The 16,229-nt window shown below is 46.4% G+C and overlaps 1 protein-coding gene across 1 annotated transcript in view; it reads left to right on the forward strand.

Annotated features, from left to right (window-relative positions):
• LOC149428942 (syntaxin-binding protein 5-like) overlaps window positions 1-16,229 on the forward strand; it is a gene marked incomplete at its 3' end in the record, with an annotated part of 129,434 nt that overhangs the window by 90,821 nt on the left and 22,384 nt on the right. Inside the window, exon 11 of the mRNA XM_089666910.1 lies at window positions 825-976. Coding sequence (XP_089523036.1) covers window positions 825-976 — 152 coding nt within the window. The remainder of the gene's footprint in view (window positions 1-824; window positions 977-16,229) is intronic.

Here is a 16,229-nt window from a genome sequence, read left to right on the forward strand (position 1 = left end):
CAGATGACACCAAGCTGTGCCGGGGAATAACGTCCTTACAGGATGTCTCCAACTTACAAGCCGACCTCCAAGCTCTGTGTAATTGCATTGAGCCCTTAGTGGCATTTGGCAGCAGCACCCTTAGGGCTCATGCACGCAAAGTTGGGGTGGTAAAACCCTGCAGACTAGTTGCAGTTGCTCCCTACTACAGCTACAACTTTACAAGTTGTCACTTTGTTTGATGTTCTGGGATGGTGAGTCAGCAAGCCCAGACCACGATCTACTAGTCATCTGGCCATGATCTACCGGTTGCTGAGCCCAGATTTATGGCCTTTAGCCAATCTGAGTGGGTAGGCGGTAAGGGGGGGGGGGGTGTAAGTTTGCTTCCCTGGGAGAGACATTGAAGCGCTGGGATCTGTAAAGTGGATGGTATAATTTCTTCATCCATGTAGCCTAATAAACAGAATATGGGGTCCAACAGAAAAGATAATTGGAAGCAGGGGCGGACTGACCATTTGGAAACTCTGGCACTGCCCGAGGGCCCGGGGTCAGTAGGGGGCCCCAGGAGATGCCCCTGGTACCTTTTTCATAGGCTTTTTTGAGTTTGGGCAAGGACACAGGGGCCCCATGATCCCCTATTGCCCGGGGGCCCCATGACTTGTCAGTCCGCCCCTGATTGGCAGACAGAATTTATGATATGGAGGACAGCTGCCCAATATTTATGTAACAGAGAGAGTTCCACCTTAAACCGAAATCTCCTTTTAAAATGTATCTAATGTTTCTATATTCTTGAACGTCACCCTTGTGGCTGCTCTTTGTGACTCTGTGACTTGTGTTTCTTTCAGAATCGCCTTTGGAAACTGTACCGGACTGGGCGTTGTAGATTACATTCAGAAAAGCATCTTGCTTAGCATGGGGACGGTGGAACTATACGGGACAAGTGATCCGTACCAGCGCCAGCCGCGTTCTCCGCGCAAGAGTAAGCAGTTCAACGCAGGTACGTCAGAGGATGGGCGCGACCCTCCACCTGTCTAGCATGAGACCGCATGACGATTGTGTACTGCTCACTGATCGGTCACCGGCTGTCCAGTGACATTGTGTTCAGTTTGTGGAGGATTGTACACGTATCGTATCTGGTGATACCATGTAATGCAGAGCATAGGCTAACCTGCTGCAATTCTCCCAGTTTTGGCTTTCGTCGCGTGAGACCGCTCAGGGATGATTCATATCATTGCAGGATATGGAAACTGTATGAACAAAGACAGTTAAGACGGCGGCCACACGCCTTAAAATATTACCGTTTTCTTTATAGTTACCAACAGCTATGTAATAAGGGGGCCTATTTGATTGGATAAAATTGAAATGGATTGTCATTAAATCAAAAAAAAAAAAATTATTTCCCCACCAACCGTGCATGCCACTGGTCCCCCCTGGGACCCCACAGCATTTATTTATTATTTATTTCAGGTACTCATATAGCGCCGTCAATGTACCCAGCGCTTTACATATATACAGTCATGGCCGAAATTGTTGGCACCCTTGATATTTCTCCAGGAAATCATGTATTTCTCACGAAACGTATTGCATTAACACATGTTTTGCTATACACATGTTTATTCCCTTTGTGTGTATTGGGACAAAACAAAAAAAGGGAGGAAAGAAAGCAAATTCGACATAATGTCACACAAACCTCCAAAAATGGGCTGGACAAAAGTATTGGCACCCTTTCACAACTGCGGATAAATAAGAATGTTACAAGCATGTGATGCTCCTGTAAACTCACCTGGGGCAAGTAACAGGTGTGGGCAATATAGAAATCACACCTGAAAGCAGATAAAAAGGAGAGACGTTCACTTAACCTTTGCATTGTGTGTCTGTCTGTGCCACACTAAGCATGGACAACAGAAAGAGGAGACGAGAACTGTCTGAGGACCTGAGAACCAAAATTGTGGCAAAATATCAACAATCTCAAGGTTACAAGTCCATCTCCAGAGAACTAGATTTGCCTTTGTCCACAGTGCGCAACATTATCAAGAAGTTTGCAACCCATGGCACTGTAGCTAATCTCCCTGGTCGTGGACGGATGAGGAAAATTGATGAAAGATTGCAACGCAGAATAGTCCGGATGGTGGATAAGCAGCCCCAAACATGTTCCAAAGACATTCAAGCTGTCCTGCAGGCTCAGGGAGCATCAGTGTCAGCGCGAACTATCCGTCGACATTTAAATGAAATGAAACGCTATGGCAGGAGACCCAGGAGGACCCCACTGCTGACACAGAGACATAAAAAAGCAAGACTACAGTTTGCCAAAATGTACTTGAGTAAGCCAAAAGCCTTCTGGGAAAACGTCTTGTGGACAGATGAGACCAAGATAGAGCTTTTCGGTAAAGCACATCATTCTACTGTTTACCGAAAACGGAATGAGGCCTACAAAGAACAAAACACAGTACCTACGGTAAAATATGGTGGAGGTTCAATGATGTTTTGGGGTTGTTTTGCTGCCTCTGGCACTGGGTGCCTTGACTGTGTGCAAGGCATCATGAAATCTGAGGATTACCAAAGGATTTTGGGTCGCACTGTAGGGCCCAGTGTCAGAAAGCTGGGTTTGCGTCCAAGATCCTGGGTCTTCCAGCAGGACAATGACCCCAAACATACGTCAAAAAGCACTCAGAAATGGATGGCAAAGAAGCGCTGGAGAGTTCTGAAGTGGCCAGCAATGAGCCCAGATCTAAATCCCATTGAACACCTGTGGAGAGATCTTAAAATTGCTGTTGGGAAAAGGTGTCCTTCCAATAAGAGAGACCTGGAGCTGTTTGCAAAGGAAGAGTGGTCCAAAATTCCGGGTGAGAGGTGTCAGAAGCTTATTGATGGTTATAGGAAGCGACTGATTTCAGTTATGTTTTCCAAAGGGTGTGCAACCAAATATTAAGTTAAGGGTGCCAATACTTTTGTCCAGCCCATTTTTGGGGTTTTGTGTGACATTATGTCATATTTGCTTTTCTGCCTCTGTTTTATATTTGTTCCAATACATACAAAGGGAATAAACATGTGTATAGCAAAACATGTGTTAATGCAATACCTTTTTTGTGTGAAATACTTGATTTTCAGGAAAAATATCAAGGGTGCCAACAATTTCGGCCATGACTGTATATTGTACATTCACATCAGTCGCTAACCCTCAAGGGGTGTACAATCTAAGGTCCCTAACCCTCAAGGGGTGTACAATCTAAGGTCCCTAACCCTCAAGGGGTGTACAATCTAAGGTCCTTAACCCTCAAGGGGCGTACAATCTAAGGTCCCTAACCCTCAAGGGGCGTACAATCTAAGGTCCCTAACCCTCAAGGGGCGTACAATCTAAGGTCCCTAACCCTCAAGGGGCGTACAATCTAAGGTCCCTAACCCTCAAGGGGCGTACAATCTAAGGTCCCTAACCCTCAAGGGGCGTACAATCTAAGGTCCCTAACCCTCAAGGGGCGTACAATCTAAGGTCCCTAACCCTCAAGGGGCGTACAATCTAAGGTCCCTAACCCTCAAGGGGCGTACAATCTAAGGTCCCTAACCCTCAAGGGGCGTACAATCTAAGGTCCTTAACCCTCAAGGGGCGTACAATCTAAGGTCCCTAACCCTCAAGGGGCGTACAATCTAAGGTCCCTAACCCTCAAGGGGCGTACAATCTAAGGTCCCTAACCCTCAAGGGGTGTACAATCTAAGGTCCCTAACCCTCAAGGGGCGTACAATCTAAGGTCCCTAACCCTCAAGGGGCGCACAATCTAAGGTCCCTAACCCTCAAGGGGCGTACAATCTAAGGTCCCTAACCCTCAAAGGGTGTACAATCTAAGGTCCCTAACTCACATTCATACACACACATACTAGGGCCAATTTAGACAGGAGCCAATTGACCTACCAGCATGTCTTTGGAGTGTGGGAGGAAACTGGAGGAAACTCACGCAGGCACAGGGAGAACATGCAAACTTCAGGCAGGTGGTGCTGTGGCTGGGATTTGAACCAACGACCCTAGTACTGTCAGGTGGAAGTGCTAACCATTTAGCCACTGTGCTGCCCCACACAGCATGCACAACACCTTGAACCCCTGCCTCTTAGGATGTGTGATGTAGACAGCTCAGGAGCCATGTGCACACCACAGAGTTCTCTGCCAGGTCCGGATCTCCAATAAAGATGGCGGTGCTGGAGTAGAGGGGCAAAGGTAAAAAGACATTAGATGGCAGTCGCCCACTCTGGTGGTTTTTAGTGGGATCAGGAGACGATCTAATGTTACACAGATAGTAGGCTCATTATTATTATACAGGACTTATATAGCACCAACAGTTTGCGCAGCGGACTGACAACTCATGGGGCCACCAGGCAATAGGGGATCATGGGGCCCGTGTCCTCGCCCACACTCAAACCACACCCAAAAAAGCCTATGAAAGGTCCCAGGGGCATCTCATGGTGCCCCCTACTTCCCGGGCCTTCGGGCAGTGCCCAAGTGCCCAAATGGTCACTCCGCCCCTGCGCAGCGCTTTACAACATAAGGGCAGAAAGTACAATTACAATACAGTAGGAAACAGAGGGCCCTGCTCGTCAGAGCTTACAATCTAAAATGAAGGGTCAATTGATACAGAAGGTAATAACTGTGGGGGATGAACTGATGGAGAAAATAAAGTACAGATATTAGGTGGGGGCAGGAAAGGCCCGCCTGAAGAGATGGGTTTTCAGGGATCGTCTAAATATAGACAGAGTAAGAGACAATCTGACAGCTTGGGGTAGGGAATTCCATTGGATGGGAGAGACTTGGGAGAAGTCCTGGAGGCGAGCATGGGAGGAGGTGACAAGGGAACGAGAGAGCAGGTGGTCTTGGAAGGAACAAAGAGAACATTTTGGTTGGTATTTTGAGACTCGGGTAGCGATGTAGCTGGGGGCCGAGTTGTGGATGGCTTTGTAAGTTATTGTTAGTATTTTTAATTGAATTTGTTGGGAGAGCGGAAGCCAGTGGAGAGATTGGCAGAGAAGAGTAGCAGACGCTGAACGGTTGGTAAGGTGGATGAGTCTGGCAGCAGCATTCATAATGGACTGAAGAGGGGATAGGCTATGTAAAGGTAATCCAGTCAGAAGGGAGTTGCAGTAGTCAAGGCGTAGATGACCACGGAGTGGACTAGGAGCTTTGTAGTGTCATTGGTTAGGAAGGGGCGTATTTTGGAGATGTTGTGTAGGTTGAGGTGGCAAGCTTTGAACAGTGATTGGATGTTGGGGCCGAAAGGAGCGTCCAGAATCCAGGATTACACCTAGCACCTTGGCATGCGGAGACAGGATGATAGTTGTGCCTTCAATCTTGACAGGAAAGTTCAGGGGTAGGGGCACGTGGGGGAGGAAATATTATGAGGTTGGTTTTGGATTGATTGAGTTTGAGGAAGTAGTGTGACATCCACGCTGATAGGTCGGTCAGTACGTTATTGATGTGTGAGGAGAATGATGGAGTGAGCTGTGGGGAAGATATACATTTGGGTGTCGTCAGTGTAGAAATGTTATTGGAAGCCATGGGAAACTATCAGCTGACCCAGGGAGAAGGTGTAAATGGAGAATAGGAGAGGTCCAAAAACAGAATCTTAGGTGACCCCAGTGGTGAAAGGAAGAGGAGTGGAGGAAGTGAGATTGTAATTGACGCTGAAAGTGCGGTAAGATAGGTAGGAAGAGAACCAGTGAAGAGTACAGTCATAGAGACCAATGGAGCGGAGTTTGAGGAGGAGGGGGGGGGGGGGGTGGTCCACTGTGTGAAAGGCAGCAGACAAGTCCAGGAGTAAGAGTACAGAATAGTGTTCATTGGTTTTAGCTGTTAGTAGATCATTTGTGAGTTTTAGGAGAGCAGTTTCTGTGGAGTGTTGTGATGCAGACTGAAGAGGACCAAGAAGGTTAAATTCAGTGAGATGGTAATGCAGTTGGTTGTAGACTGGGGGCTCAAGGAATGTGGAGGAAAAGGGGAGCAGGGAGATGGTGCGTAGGTTGTTCATGTTTGTGGGGTCCAGTGATGGCTTTTTAAATATGGGGGTGACTAGAGCATGTTTTAGAGTGTTGGGGAAGATGCCAGAAGAGAGGGAGAGATTGGGGATGTGAGTTGGAGAGTATAAGACAGAGCCAGAGGGTGATAGTAGCATTTGCGAGGGGACAGGGTCCAGGGGGCAAGTGGTTAAGTGGGCATAAGAAAAAAGATTAGCAGCCTCGTCTGTAGTAGCGGGGTTGAATGAAGGAAGTAATGAGTTTACCTGTAGACATGGAGTGATAAGTGGGGGGGATGTCTGTATAGCAAAGATCTCATCACGAATTGTATCAATCTTATTTTTAGAAGTGATTGGCGATCTCTCTCCTGGGCAGTGATTGAGGTAGTGGGTGGTTGCAGTGGGGGACGAAGTAGAGAGTCGAAGGTAGAGAAGAGTTGACAGGGACTGGGGACTGGATGAGAACGTGTTAATGAGAGTGATCCAACGACAAACAAAATAAAACCAGCACTCAAGTCCTCATGCAGACTAGAGGATATTCAGAATGCCAAACGAAGAGGAGCTGCCCTTCAAAGATCGGGAAATCTGGACACTGGTAGACAAAAGCAGACAAGGGTGCACTCTCATCGTGCATTACCGTGGTGCACCACGTACATTGAGGCAAAAAAGTATTTAGTCAGCCACCAATGGTGCAAGTTCTCCCACTTACAAAGATGAGAGAGGCCTGTAATTGGCATCATAGGGAGACCTCAACTATGAGAGACAAAATGAGAAAACAAATCCAGACAATCACATTGGCTGATTTGGAAAGAATTTATTTGCAAATTATGGTGGAAAATAAGTATTTGGTCACCTACAAACAAGCAAGATTTCTGGCTCTCACAGACCTGGACCTTCTTCTTTAAGAGGCTCCTCTGTCCTGCACTCATTACCTGTATCAATGGCACCTGTTTGAACTTATCAGTATAAAAGACACCTGTCCACAACCTCAAACAGTCACACTCCAAACTCCACTATGGTGAAGACCAAAGAGCTGTCGAAGGACACCAGAAACAAAATTGTAGACCTGCACCAGGCTGGGAAGACTGAATCTGCAAGCAGCTTGGTGTGAACAAATCAACTGTGGGAGCAATAATTAGAAAATGGAAGACATACAAGACCACTGATAATCTCCCTCGATCTGGGGCTCCACGCAAGATCTCACCCCGTGGGGTCAAAATGATCACAAGAACGGTGGGCAAAAATCCCAGGACCACACGAGGGGACCTAGTGAATGACCTGCAGAGAGCTGGGACCAACGTAACAAAGGCTACCATCAGTAACACACTACGCCTCCAGGGGCTCAGATCCTGCAGTGCCAGACGTGTCCCCCTGCTTAAGCCAGTACATGTCCGGGGCCCGTCTGAAGTTTGCTAGAGAGCATTTGGATGATCCAGAAGAGGATTGGGAGAATGTCATATGGTCAGATGAAACCAAAATAGAACTGTTTGGTAGAAACACAACTCTTCGTGTTTGGAGGAGAGAGAATGCTGAGTTGCATCCAAAGAACACCATACCTACTGTGAAGCATGGGGGTGGCAACATCATGCTTTGGGGCTGTTTCTCCGCAAAGGGACCAGCACGACTGATCCATGTACAGGACAGAATGAATGGGGCCATGTATAGTGGGATTTTGAGTGCAAACCTCCTTCCATCAGCAAGGGCATTGAAGATGAAACGTGGCTGGGTCTTCCAACATGACAATGATCCCAAACATACTGCCCGGGCAACGAAGGAGTGGCTTCGTAAGAAGCATTTCAAGGTCCTGGAGTGGCCTAGCCAGTCTCCAGATCTCAACCCCATAGAAAACCTTTGGAGGGAGTTGAAAGTCTGTGTTGCCCAGCGACAGCCCCAAAACATCACTGCTATGGAGGAGATCTGCATGGAGGATGGGCCAACATACCAGCAACAGTGTGTGCCAACCTTGTGAAGACTTCCAGGAAACGTCTAACCTCTGTCATTGCCAACAAAGGATATATAACAAAGTATTGACATGAACGTTTCATATTCACCAAATACTTATTTTCACCATAATTTGCAAATAAATTCTTTCCAAATCAGCCAATGTGATTGTCTGGATTTTTTTTCTCATTTTGTCTCTCATAGTTGAGGTCTCCCTATGATGCCAATTACAGGCCTCTCTCATCTTTGTAAGTGGGAGAACTTGCACAATTGGTGGGGACTAAATACTTTTTTGCCCCACTGTATTTATTGTGTAAAAAAAATGTAAATATATACTCACAAACAAAAAGGAAATAAAAGCAGGATGAGTGGTCCGCAATGGCAGGCGATGGTCTGAGGAAGGGGGTTTGTCTCCCGAAACGTGGCAGCTTATCCCTATTAAGGGCACAGTATTGCATTGACTGCCATTGCGGACCACTCATCCTGCTTTTATTTCCTGTTTGTGAGTATATATTTACATTTTTTTTACACAATAAATACGTGGTGTACCACGGTAATGCACGATGAGAGTGCGCCCTTGTCTGCTTTTGTCTACCAGTGTTAATGAGAGTGATAAAATAGGTCTGCTTGGCAGCATGAAGGTGGGACTTGTATTTTTGAAGGGCAGATCTATATTGGTTGAGACCTAGTCTTGCACCTCAGGCACTCAAGAGCATGGTTATGTTTTTTCAGACTTCTGATGTTATCTGTTTGCCAAGGTTGTAGGGGTCGGCCTTGATTCTGTGTGTAGTGAGGGCAGCAATTGTGTCTAGGATGGATGACAGTGAACCATTATAGACAGAAGTGGCTGGGTTGGGGCAGGACAGGGGTGAGATTTTGTCATAGAGTTGGTCAGTAGCAGAGTAGAGAAGTGAAGGGTTAAGGTGGCAGAGGTTTCTGTTAGGTTTCAGAGGTAGGAGACAGGGAGAGAGCAAAGCTACTAAGGTAGTTATCAGAGAGAGGGAAAGGATTGTTGGTGAGGTTGCATGGAGTGCATAGGTAGGAGAATACAAGGTCAAGGGTGTTGCCGTCACAGTGAGTAGGAGTATGGACCCATTGCTCCAGGTCAATAGAGGAGGTTAGACGGAGAAACGTAGAAGCAGCAGGAGTGTTTTAGCAGTAACAGGGATGTCGAAGACTCAGAAATTAAGCTTTAAGAGCTTGTCGTTTGAGAGATATATATTGTATGTATTTATGCATATACACTCACCGGCCTCTTTATTAGGCAGGGGCGGACTGACCATTTGCAAACTCGGGCACTGCCCGAGGGCCCGGGGTCAGTAGGGACCCCATGAGATGCCCCTGGTACCTTTTTCATAAGCTTTTTTGAGTTTGGGTAAGGACAAAGGGGCCCCATGATCCCCTATCGCCCGGGGGCACCATGAGTTGTCAGTCCGCCCGTTATTAGGTACACCTTTTCAATAGCTTGGTCACACAAATTGCCAATCGGCCAATCACATGGCAGCAACTCAATGCATCTAAGCATCTAGACGTGGTGAAGACTACTTGCTGAAGTTCAAACCGAGCATCAGAATGGGGAAGAAGGGAGATATAAGTGACTTTGAATGTGGCATGGTTGTTGGTGCCCATAAGGTATTCTATCAGGTTGAGGTCAGGACTCTGTGCAGGCCAGTCAAGTTCCTCCACCCCAAACTGGCTCCTCCATGTCTTTATGGACCTTGCTTTATGCACTGGTGTGCAGTCATGTTGGAACAGGAAGGGGCCATCCCCAAACTCTTCCCACAAAGTTGGGAGCATGAAATTGTCCAAGATGTCTTGGTGTGCTGACACCAGGGGAAGACTGACCATTTGGAAACTTGGGCTCTGCCCGAGGGCCCGGGGTCAGTAGGGGGCCCCATGAGATGCCCCTCGTACCTTTTTCATAGGCTTTTTTGAGTTTGGGCAAGGACACAGGGGCCCCATATCCCCTATTGCCCAGAGGCCCCATGAGTTGTCAGTCCGCTCCTGGCTGACACCTTAAGAGTTCCCTTCACTGGAACTAGAAGGCCAAGCCTAGCCCCTGAAAAATAATCCCCCATCCACCACACTTTACACTTGGCACAATGCAGTCAGGAAAGTACCGTTCTCCTGGCCACCGCCAAACCCAGACACGTCCATCAGATTGCCAGACAGAAAAGCGTGATTGGTCACTCCAGAGAACACGTCTCCACTGCTCTAGAGTCCACCACAGCATCAGACGTTTTGCATTGCACTTGGTGATGGAAGGCTTGGATGCAGCTGCTCGGCCATGGAAACCCATTCCATGAAGCTCTTTACGCACTGTTGTTGGGCTCATCTGAAGGCCACACCAAGTTTGGAGGTCTTTAGCTATTGACTCTGCAGACAGTTGGTGACTTCTGCGCACTGTGCGCTTCAGCATGCGCTGACCCCGCCCTGTCATGTGACGTGGCCTACCACTTGGTGGCTGGGGTGTCCCCAGGGGCAGTCTGACCATTTGGAAACTCGGGCACTGCCCGAGGGCCCGGGGTCAGTAGGGGGCCCCATGAGATGCCCCTGTTACCTTTTTCATAGGCTTTTTTTGAGTTTGGGCAAGGACACAGGGGCCCCATGATCCCCTATTGCCCAGAGGCCCCATGAGTTGTCAGTCCACCCCTGTGTGTCCCAATACTTTTTGGCAACATCGTGCATATACACAGTATATACATATAAATAGATTACAGTTTCACTTTAAGCAGATAGCAGAGAACAGAAGAAACCACCCGTAAATGTTAAGCAATGCTCATCATCGTGTTCTGGTATTTGCTCATATTTCCCTGTAAACTCTCAGATGAATGCCTCTTGTTCATCTGCGTTGATCCAGGAAGAGTCATATCCTGCAGCACAGCGAAGGCTCAGGCTTCCTCCAGCAGAATAGGCCATGAATCTCTCAGCTGTTCTGGGTTTCTGTTAATCGGACTCTCGGGTCTGTTTGCACTCAGCCGAGAGCCATCTTCCTGACACGTGAACCGAAAGCCCATGAATCTTACCAGGTCAGAGGTTCCTGGCTCCTTGCCTCAGGCCACCCTTTCCACTGTCTCTGCCTTTGAAAGAGAAAATCAAAAAAACAGAACAAGGAAACAAACTAAAATAAGCACATAATGAGGATGAGGATGAATTCGTCAGTCAGGGCCCCATGCTTCTGTGTCTTCCAGTCAGATCTGCTTCATGTAATGGACAGAAGGAGCTGCAGGACACAAGATGCAGGCTTATTAGATCTGTCTAGGAAAATTCTGTTATAATTAGATGTCAGGATAATGTGGAGCATTTCAGGAAGCCAGCTTTGTACTTCCCAGATCTGTACCATTGTTTTGTTTTTTCTTTGTTTGTTTTTTTTGCTGTGCAAAGAATTGAATACAGTGGGGATTGAAGGTTTGGGCACCCCAGCTAAAAAGTTGTATTAATGTGCGTAAAGAAGCCAAGGAAAGATGGAAAAATCTCCAAAAGGCATCAAATTACAGATTAGACATTCTTATAATATGTCAACAAAAGTTAGATTTTATTTCCATCATTTACACTTTCAAAATAACAGAAAACAAAAAAATGGCGTCTGCAAAAGTTTGGGCACCCTGCAGAATTTATAGCATGCACTGCCCCCTTTGGCAAGCTGAGACCTGCCAGTGTCATGGATTGTTCTCAATCATCGTCTGGGAAGACCAGGTGATGTCAATCTCAAAGGTTTTAAATGCCCAGACTCATCTGACCTTGCCCCAACAATCAGCACCATGGGTTCTTCTAAGCAGTTGTCTAGCAAACTGAAAATAGTTGACGCTCACAAAGCTGGAGAAGGCTATAAGAAGATCGCAAAGCGTTTTCAGATGTCAATATCCTCTGTTCGGAATGTAATTAAGAAATGGCAGTCATCAGGAACAGTGGAAGTTAAAGCAAGATCTGGAAGACCAAGAAAAATATCAGACAGAACAGCTCGCAGGATTGTGAGAAAAACAATTCAAAACCCACGTTTGACTGCACGATCCCTCCAGAAAGATCTGGCAGACACTGGAGTTGTGGTCACTATTCCACTATAAAGAGATACTTGTACAAATATGGTCTTCATGGAAGAGTCATCAGAAGAAAACCTCTTCTACGTCCTCACCACAAAAATCATCGTTTGAACTTTACAAATGAACATATAGACAAGCCTGATGCATTTTGGAAACAAGTTCTGTGGACCGATGAGGTTAAAATTGAACTTTTTGGTTCACAGCTGGTCACACATAATGGCCCAGTTAAAATGATGGGTCTTTACTGTGGTCACCAGGGCTGATGTTAGAAACCATACAGCCTACCTGACAGGTAGGTGGGGGATCAGGGGCGGACTGACCATTTGGAAACTCGGGCACTGCCCGAGGGCCCGGGGTCAGTAGGGGGCACCATGAGATGCCCCTGGTACCTTTTTCATAGGCTTTTTTGAGTTTGGGCAAGGACACAGGGGCCCCATATCCCCTATTGCCCGGGGACCCCATGAGTTGTCAGTCTGCCCCTGTGGGGGATATGTTTGCTAAAATGCCACGGACGCGATGCTACGCTTTGCAGCCATGGCAGACATTATATTCTAATTAAACAAGATCCATTCAGGTGCATAGCGCTGCAAAGAACGCTGATGTGAGGTTAAAGCAGACGTGAGGAGGCAAGATACCTTCTCACCACCAAAGAGTGATCCAAATGCTGACTGCACATCAGAATGCAAAGCACATGCGAATAACCCCTAATTTGTTTTATTATTATTTTTTAGAATTTAAATTTTTTTAAAACATTTTTCACAATTTTATTTGAGGTGATTGTAGCCGTATTTGCGACAGAAACAATTGAGTCCTGTCCGTGATACTTTTTTTATTTGCACTAACATACAATTTTGAAGACAAGCTTTTGGGGAGTGTCCCCTTTTTTATGGTCCAAGCAGTACTTAGTACTGCTTGGACCTTGAAGAAGGGGACATTCCCCGAAAGCTTGTCCTCAAAATTGTATGTTAGTGCAAATAAAAAAAGTATCACGGACAGGACTCAATTGTTTCTGTTACAATTTTATATATTTTTATTATTATTATACAGGAGTTATATAGCGCCAACAGTTTTCTCAGCGCTTTACAATATAACGGGAGACAATACATCATTTTCTTTTTACATTTTTTTAACTGCCTTGTTGGGGGCTTTGGTGTAATATCAGGGGTCCAAACAGGTCTCTGATGTCTCACTTTTGAAACAGAGAAATGGACTGAGGACAGAGATTCCCCAGTCTCTTTCTTTGCAGCCTCAGCTGCACTGGACAGTGAATGAATGGGAAGTGCTTTGTGCTGAGAGGTTTCCTGCTTCAGGTATGAATGGACACAGGGGAGATCGCTACTGATTGTTCACTGTGTTCATTCAGGAAAGGAGGGGACCATTAAATGACATATTTACCGGCCCCTTCTCCATTCTGAAATGATCCCTGTGTGCCTGCAGCAGCTTTTGGTGGGAGAGGGGAGGAAGGAAGCCAGCAGCACGGTGGGGGTGACAGAGGGGGTGCTGGGCAGCGGGTGGAAGGGGCAGATACTACAACCAATCCAGAGGGAGAAGGCCAGCAGTGCTACAGGGGGATCCACAAGTGTCACGAGGCAGTGCAGTCAGCCCTCCTCCTGCTGTGAACTGATGGGGCCTGGACCCGGTACAGGTGGTGGGTCAGCTTACTACCATATCAGTGGCCCTGGCGGCTACCAAGTCCTGTCTGGAGTTGCTACCAACCTCATCTCCAGGAAACAACCTTAAAATGGACCTGTCATTAAATTCACAAGTCTGCATGAATTCATTCCTGACGGAATATATAGGAACACAGCAACAAGATCAGTTCTGAGAAAAGCTCCAATTTTTTTTTAAGGTTTTTATTGCCTATAAAGGTAATTTTCATCATGCCAATATACAATACAAAGAGATATAAGTACCTAATAAGAAAAATGCTGCTACAAAAATAAAAAGACATTGATACCATACACCCAGGGGCGGACTGACCATTTGGAAACTCGGGCACTGCCCGAGGGCCCGGGGTCAGTAGGGGGCCCCATGAGATGCCCCTGGTACCTTTTTCATAGGCTTTTTTGAGTTTGGGCAAGGACACAGGGGCCCCATGATCCCCTATTGCCCGGGGTCCCCATGAGTTGTCAGTCCGCCCCTGCATACACCCTTAAATTATGGGTGTACATTGAAAGGCCTTCTACTGTATATTCAGTACTTTCTTATCATCATACAACAACTTTTGTAACATAACAGATTAACCAAAGCAATAAAAAAAACAAAAGAAAAAAAAAATATTTTGAAGTGCCTCGTGTTTACCCTTAATCCATAGTCAATGACCCCTGACTTCCATTTCCCAAGTTCCCCTTTTTACCATTATAAATACATCCTTTGGGATCCAGTCAGTGACTTTGCGTAGGCCAGTGCTTCTCAACCTTTTTTAGTCAAGACACCCTTGAAAATTGTGCACAATCTTGAAGCATCCCATTCTAAAATGTAAAAAAACGAAACTATTAGTTTTACATAAAGCAGCAACTTCCACATACGTAGGGCACCCAACGTAAGAGTCGATTTATTCTTCCACAGCAAACTCACCTTTGAACACTGGTACTGACTAGTATTCCATTCTCTCCAGTTTCTCTCCCCCACTCAGCTAATGTGACCCCAGTACTGAGGGGCAGGTGAGGGACAAACATGGATGGTGTGCAGGCGTCCAACATCATCCAATGACATCATTGGTTGTTAGGAGGTTGTAATGGTGCACAATGAAAATCTGTGGCTCTGAGCAGCTAAAAGGCAGGCTTCATCCATCCGCTGGCTTATATACAATTTTGGGCAATTTTTTAGGCATTTTGCCAAGACACTCCTGAAGAAAACTGAAGGTACCCCAGTTCAAAAAGGCTGGTGTAGGCTGAGATGACATCTTTGGTTTGCTGAAGGCAAGAGGAAGCATTTCCACAGTTTACTCTTCCTCATGAACAGACATTTAAAGAGCAGCTTCAGTCCCCCACTCTTCCCAAAAATAAAAGTCAGCAGCTACAAATACTGTAGCTGGTGAATTTTAATAAAAGGACACTTCTCCAGGGATCCAGCACTATCCTCAACTTGGCTGGTTCTTCACTGATCTTCTGGTCCCCGGTGGTGGCATGTTTACGAAGGGGAGCCGGTTGTGACTCCTTGTAGCTTCACAACTACCTACTGCACATGCATGAGCCACGCTGCGCTATGTGAATTGTTCCATAGCCTTCTGGGACCTGTAATGTATCCCAGAAGGCTGCGGGCAAAGGCGGAGGCCAAACCTCCGCTCAGATCTCCTAGGTGGGAGAGGGTTCCTGTCAAAAGTCGTAGAGGAGGGTGAAGGAGGCCAACTAATTGGAACTCCCCTTTTGGGTGATGTTCCACTAGAAAGAATAAATGCAATGAAAAAAAAAATCACTTGAAAACAGGAACACCACCAAGAAGTCTTTTAGAATGCAATTGGATTTTCCACTGCGATGGCCTTCCCATTTCAAAACCATGATCACCAATGTGGAGTTGCCTCCTCTTTGTAAATATAACATCCTCCACTTTTCTAAGAAGACTTTCATCAAGATTGTGGTGGGTATCTGTGGGATTTTGTGCCCATTTGTGAGGTCAGGAAATAATGTTGAATGAGATGACCTTGGCTTGCAGTTGACATTCATCCCAAAGGTGTTCTGTAGGGTTGAGGTTGGGGCTGTGTGTGGGTCACTGGAGTTCCTCCACACCAAACTGGTCAAACCTTGTCTAAATAAAGATGTTGGATGAGAAGACCTGGCTCATTCTAATTCATCCCAAAGGTGTTCAGTAGGGTTGAGGTCAGGGCTTTGCGCAGGACACTGGAGTCCCTCCACACCAAACTGGTCAAACCTTGTCTAAATAAAGATGTTGGATGAGAAGACCTGGCTCATTCCAATTTATCCCAAAGGTGTTTAGTAGGGTTGAGATCAGGGTTTTGCGCAGAACACTGGAGTGCCTCCACACCAAACTGGTCAAACCATGTCTAAATAAAGATGTTGGATGAGAAGACCTGGCTCATTCCAATTCATCCCAAAGGTGTTCAGTAGGGTTGAGGTCAGGGCTTTTTTCATTACACTCAAGATCCTCCACACCAAACTGGTCCAACAATGCCAGCTGGAGCTGGCTTTGTGTACAGGAGCACAGTTATTTATTTTTTAGTCCGCGGAGGTGCAAATAACAAAAACCCATAATTGAACAAAAAACATGCAAGTGCAAAACACAAACACAAAAAAGTGCACTTAGGAGTGTGCTTTCTTCC

Source organism: Staurois parvus, unplaced genomic scaffold, assembly GCF_062004578.1.
Source record: "Staurois parvus isolate SC_StPar_1 unplaced genomic scaffold, SC_StPar_1.0 ptg002905l, whole genome shotgun sequence".
In the NCBI taxonomy this organism is placed as follows: Eukaryota; Metazoa; Chordata; class Amphibia; order Anura; family Ranidae; genus Staurois; species Staurois parvus.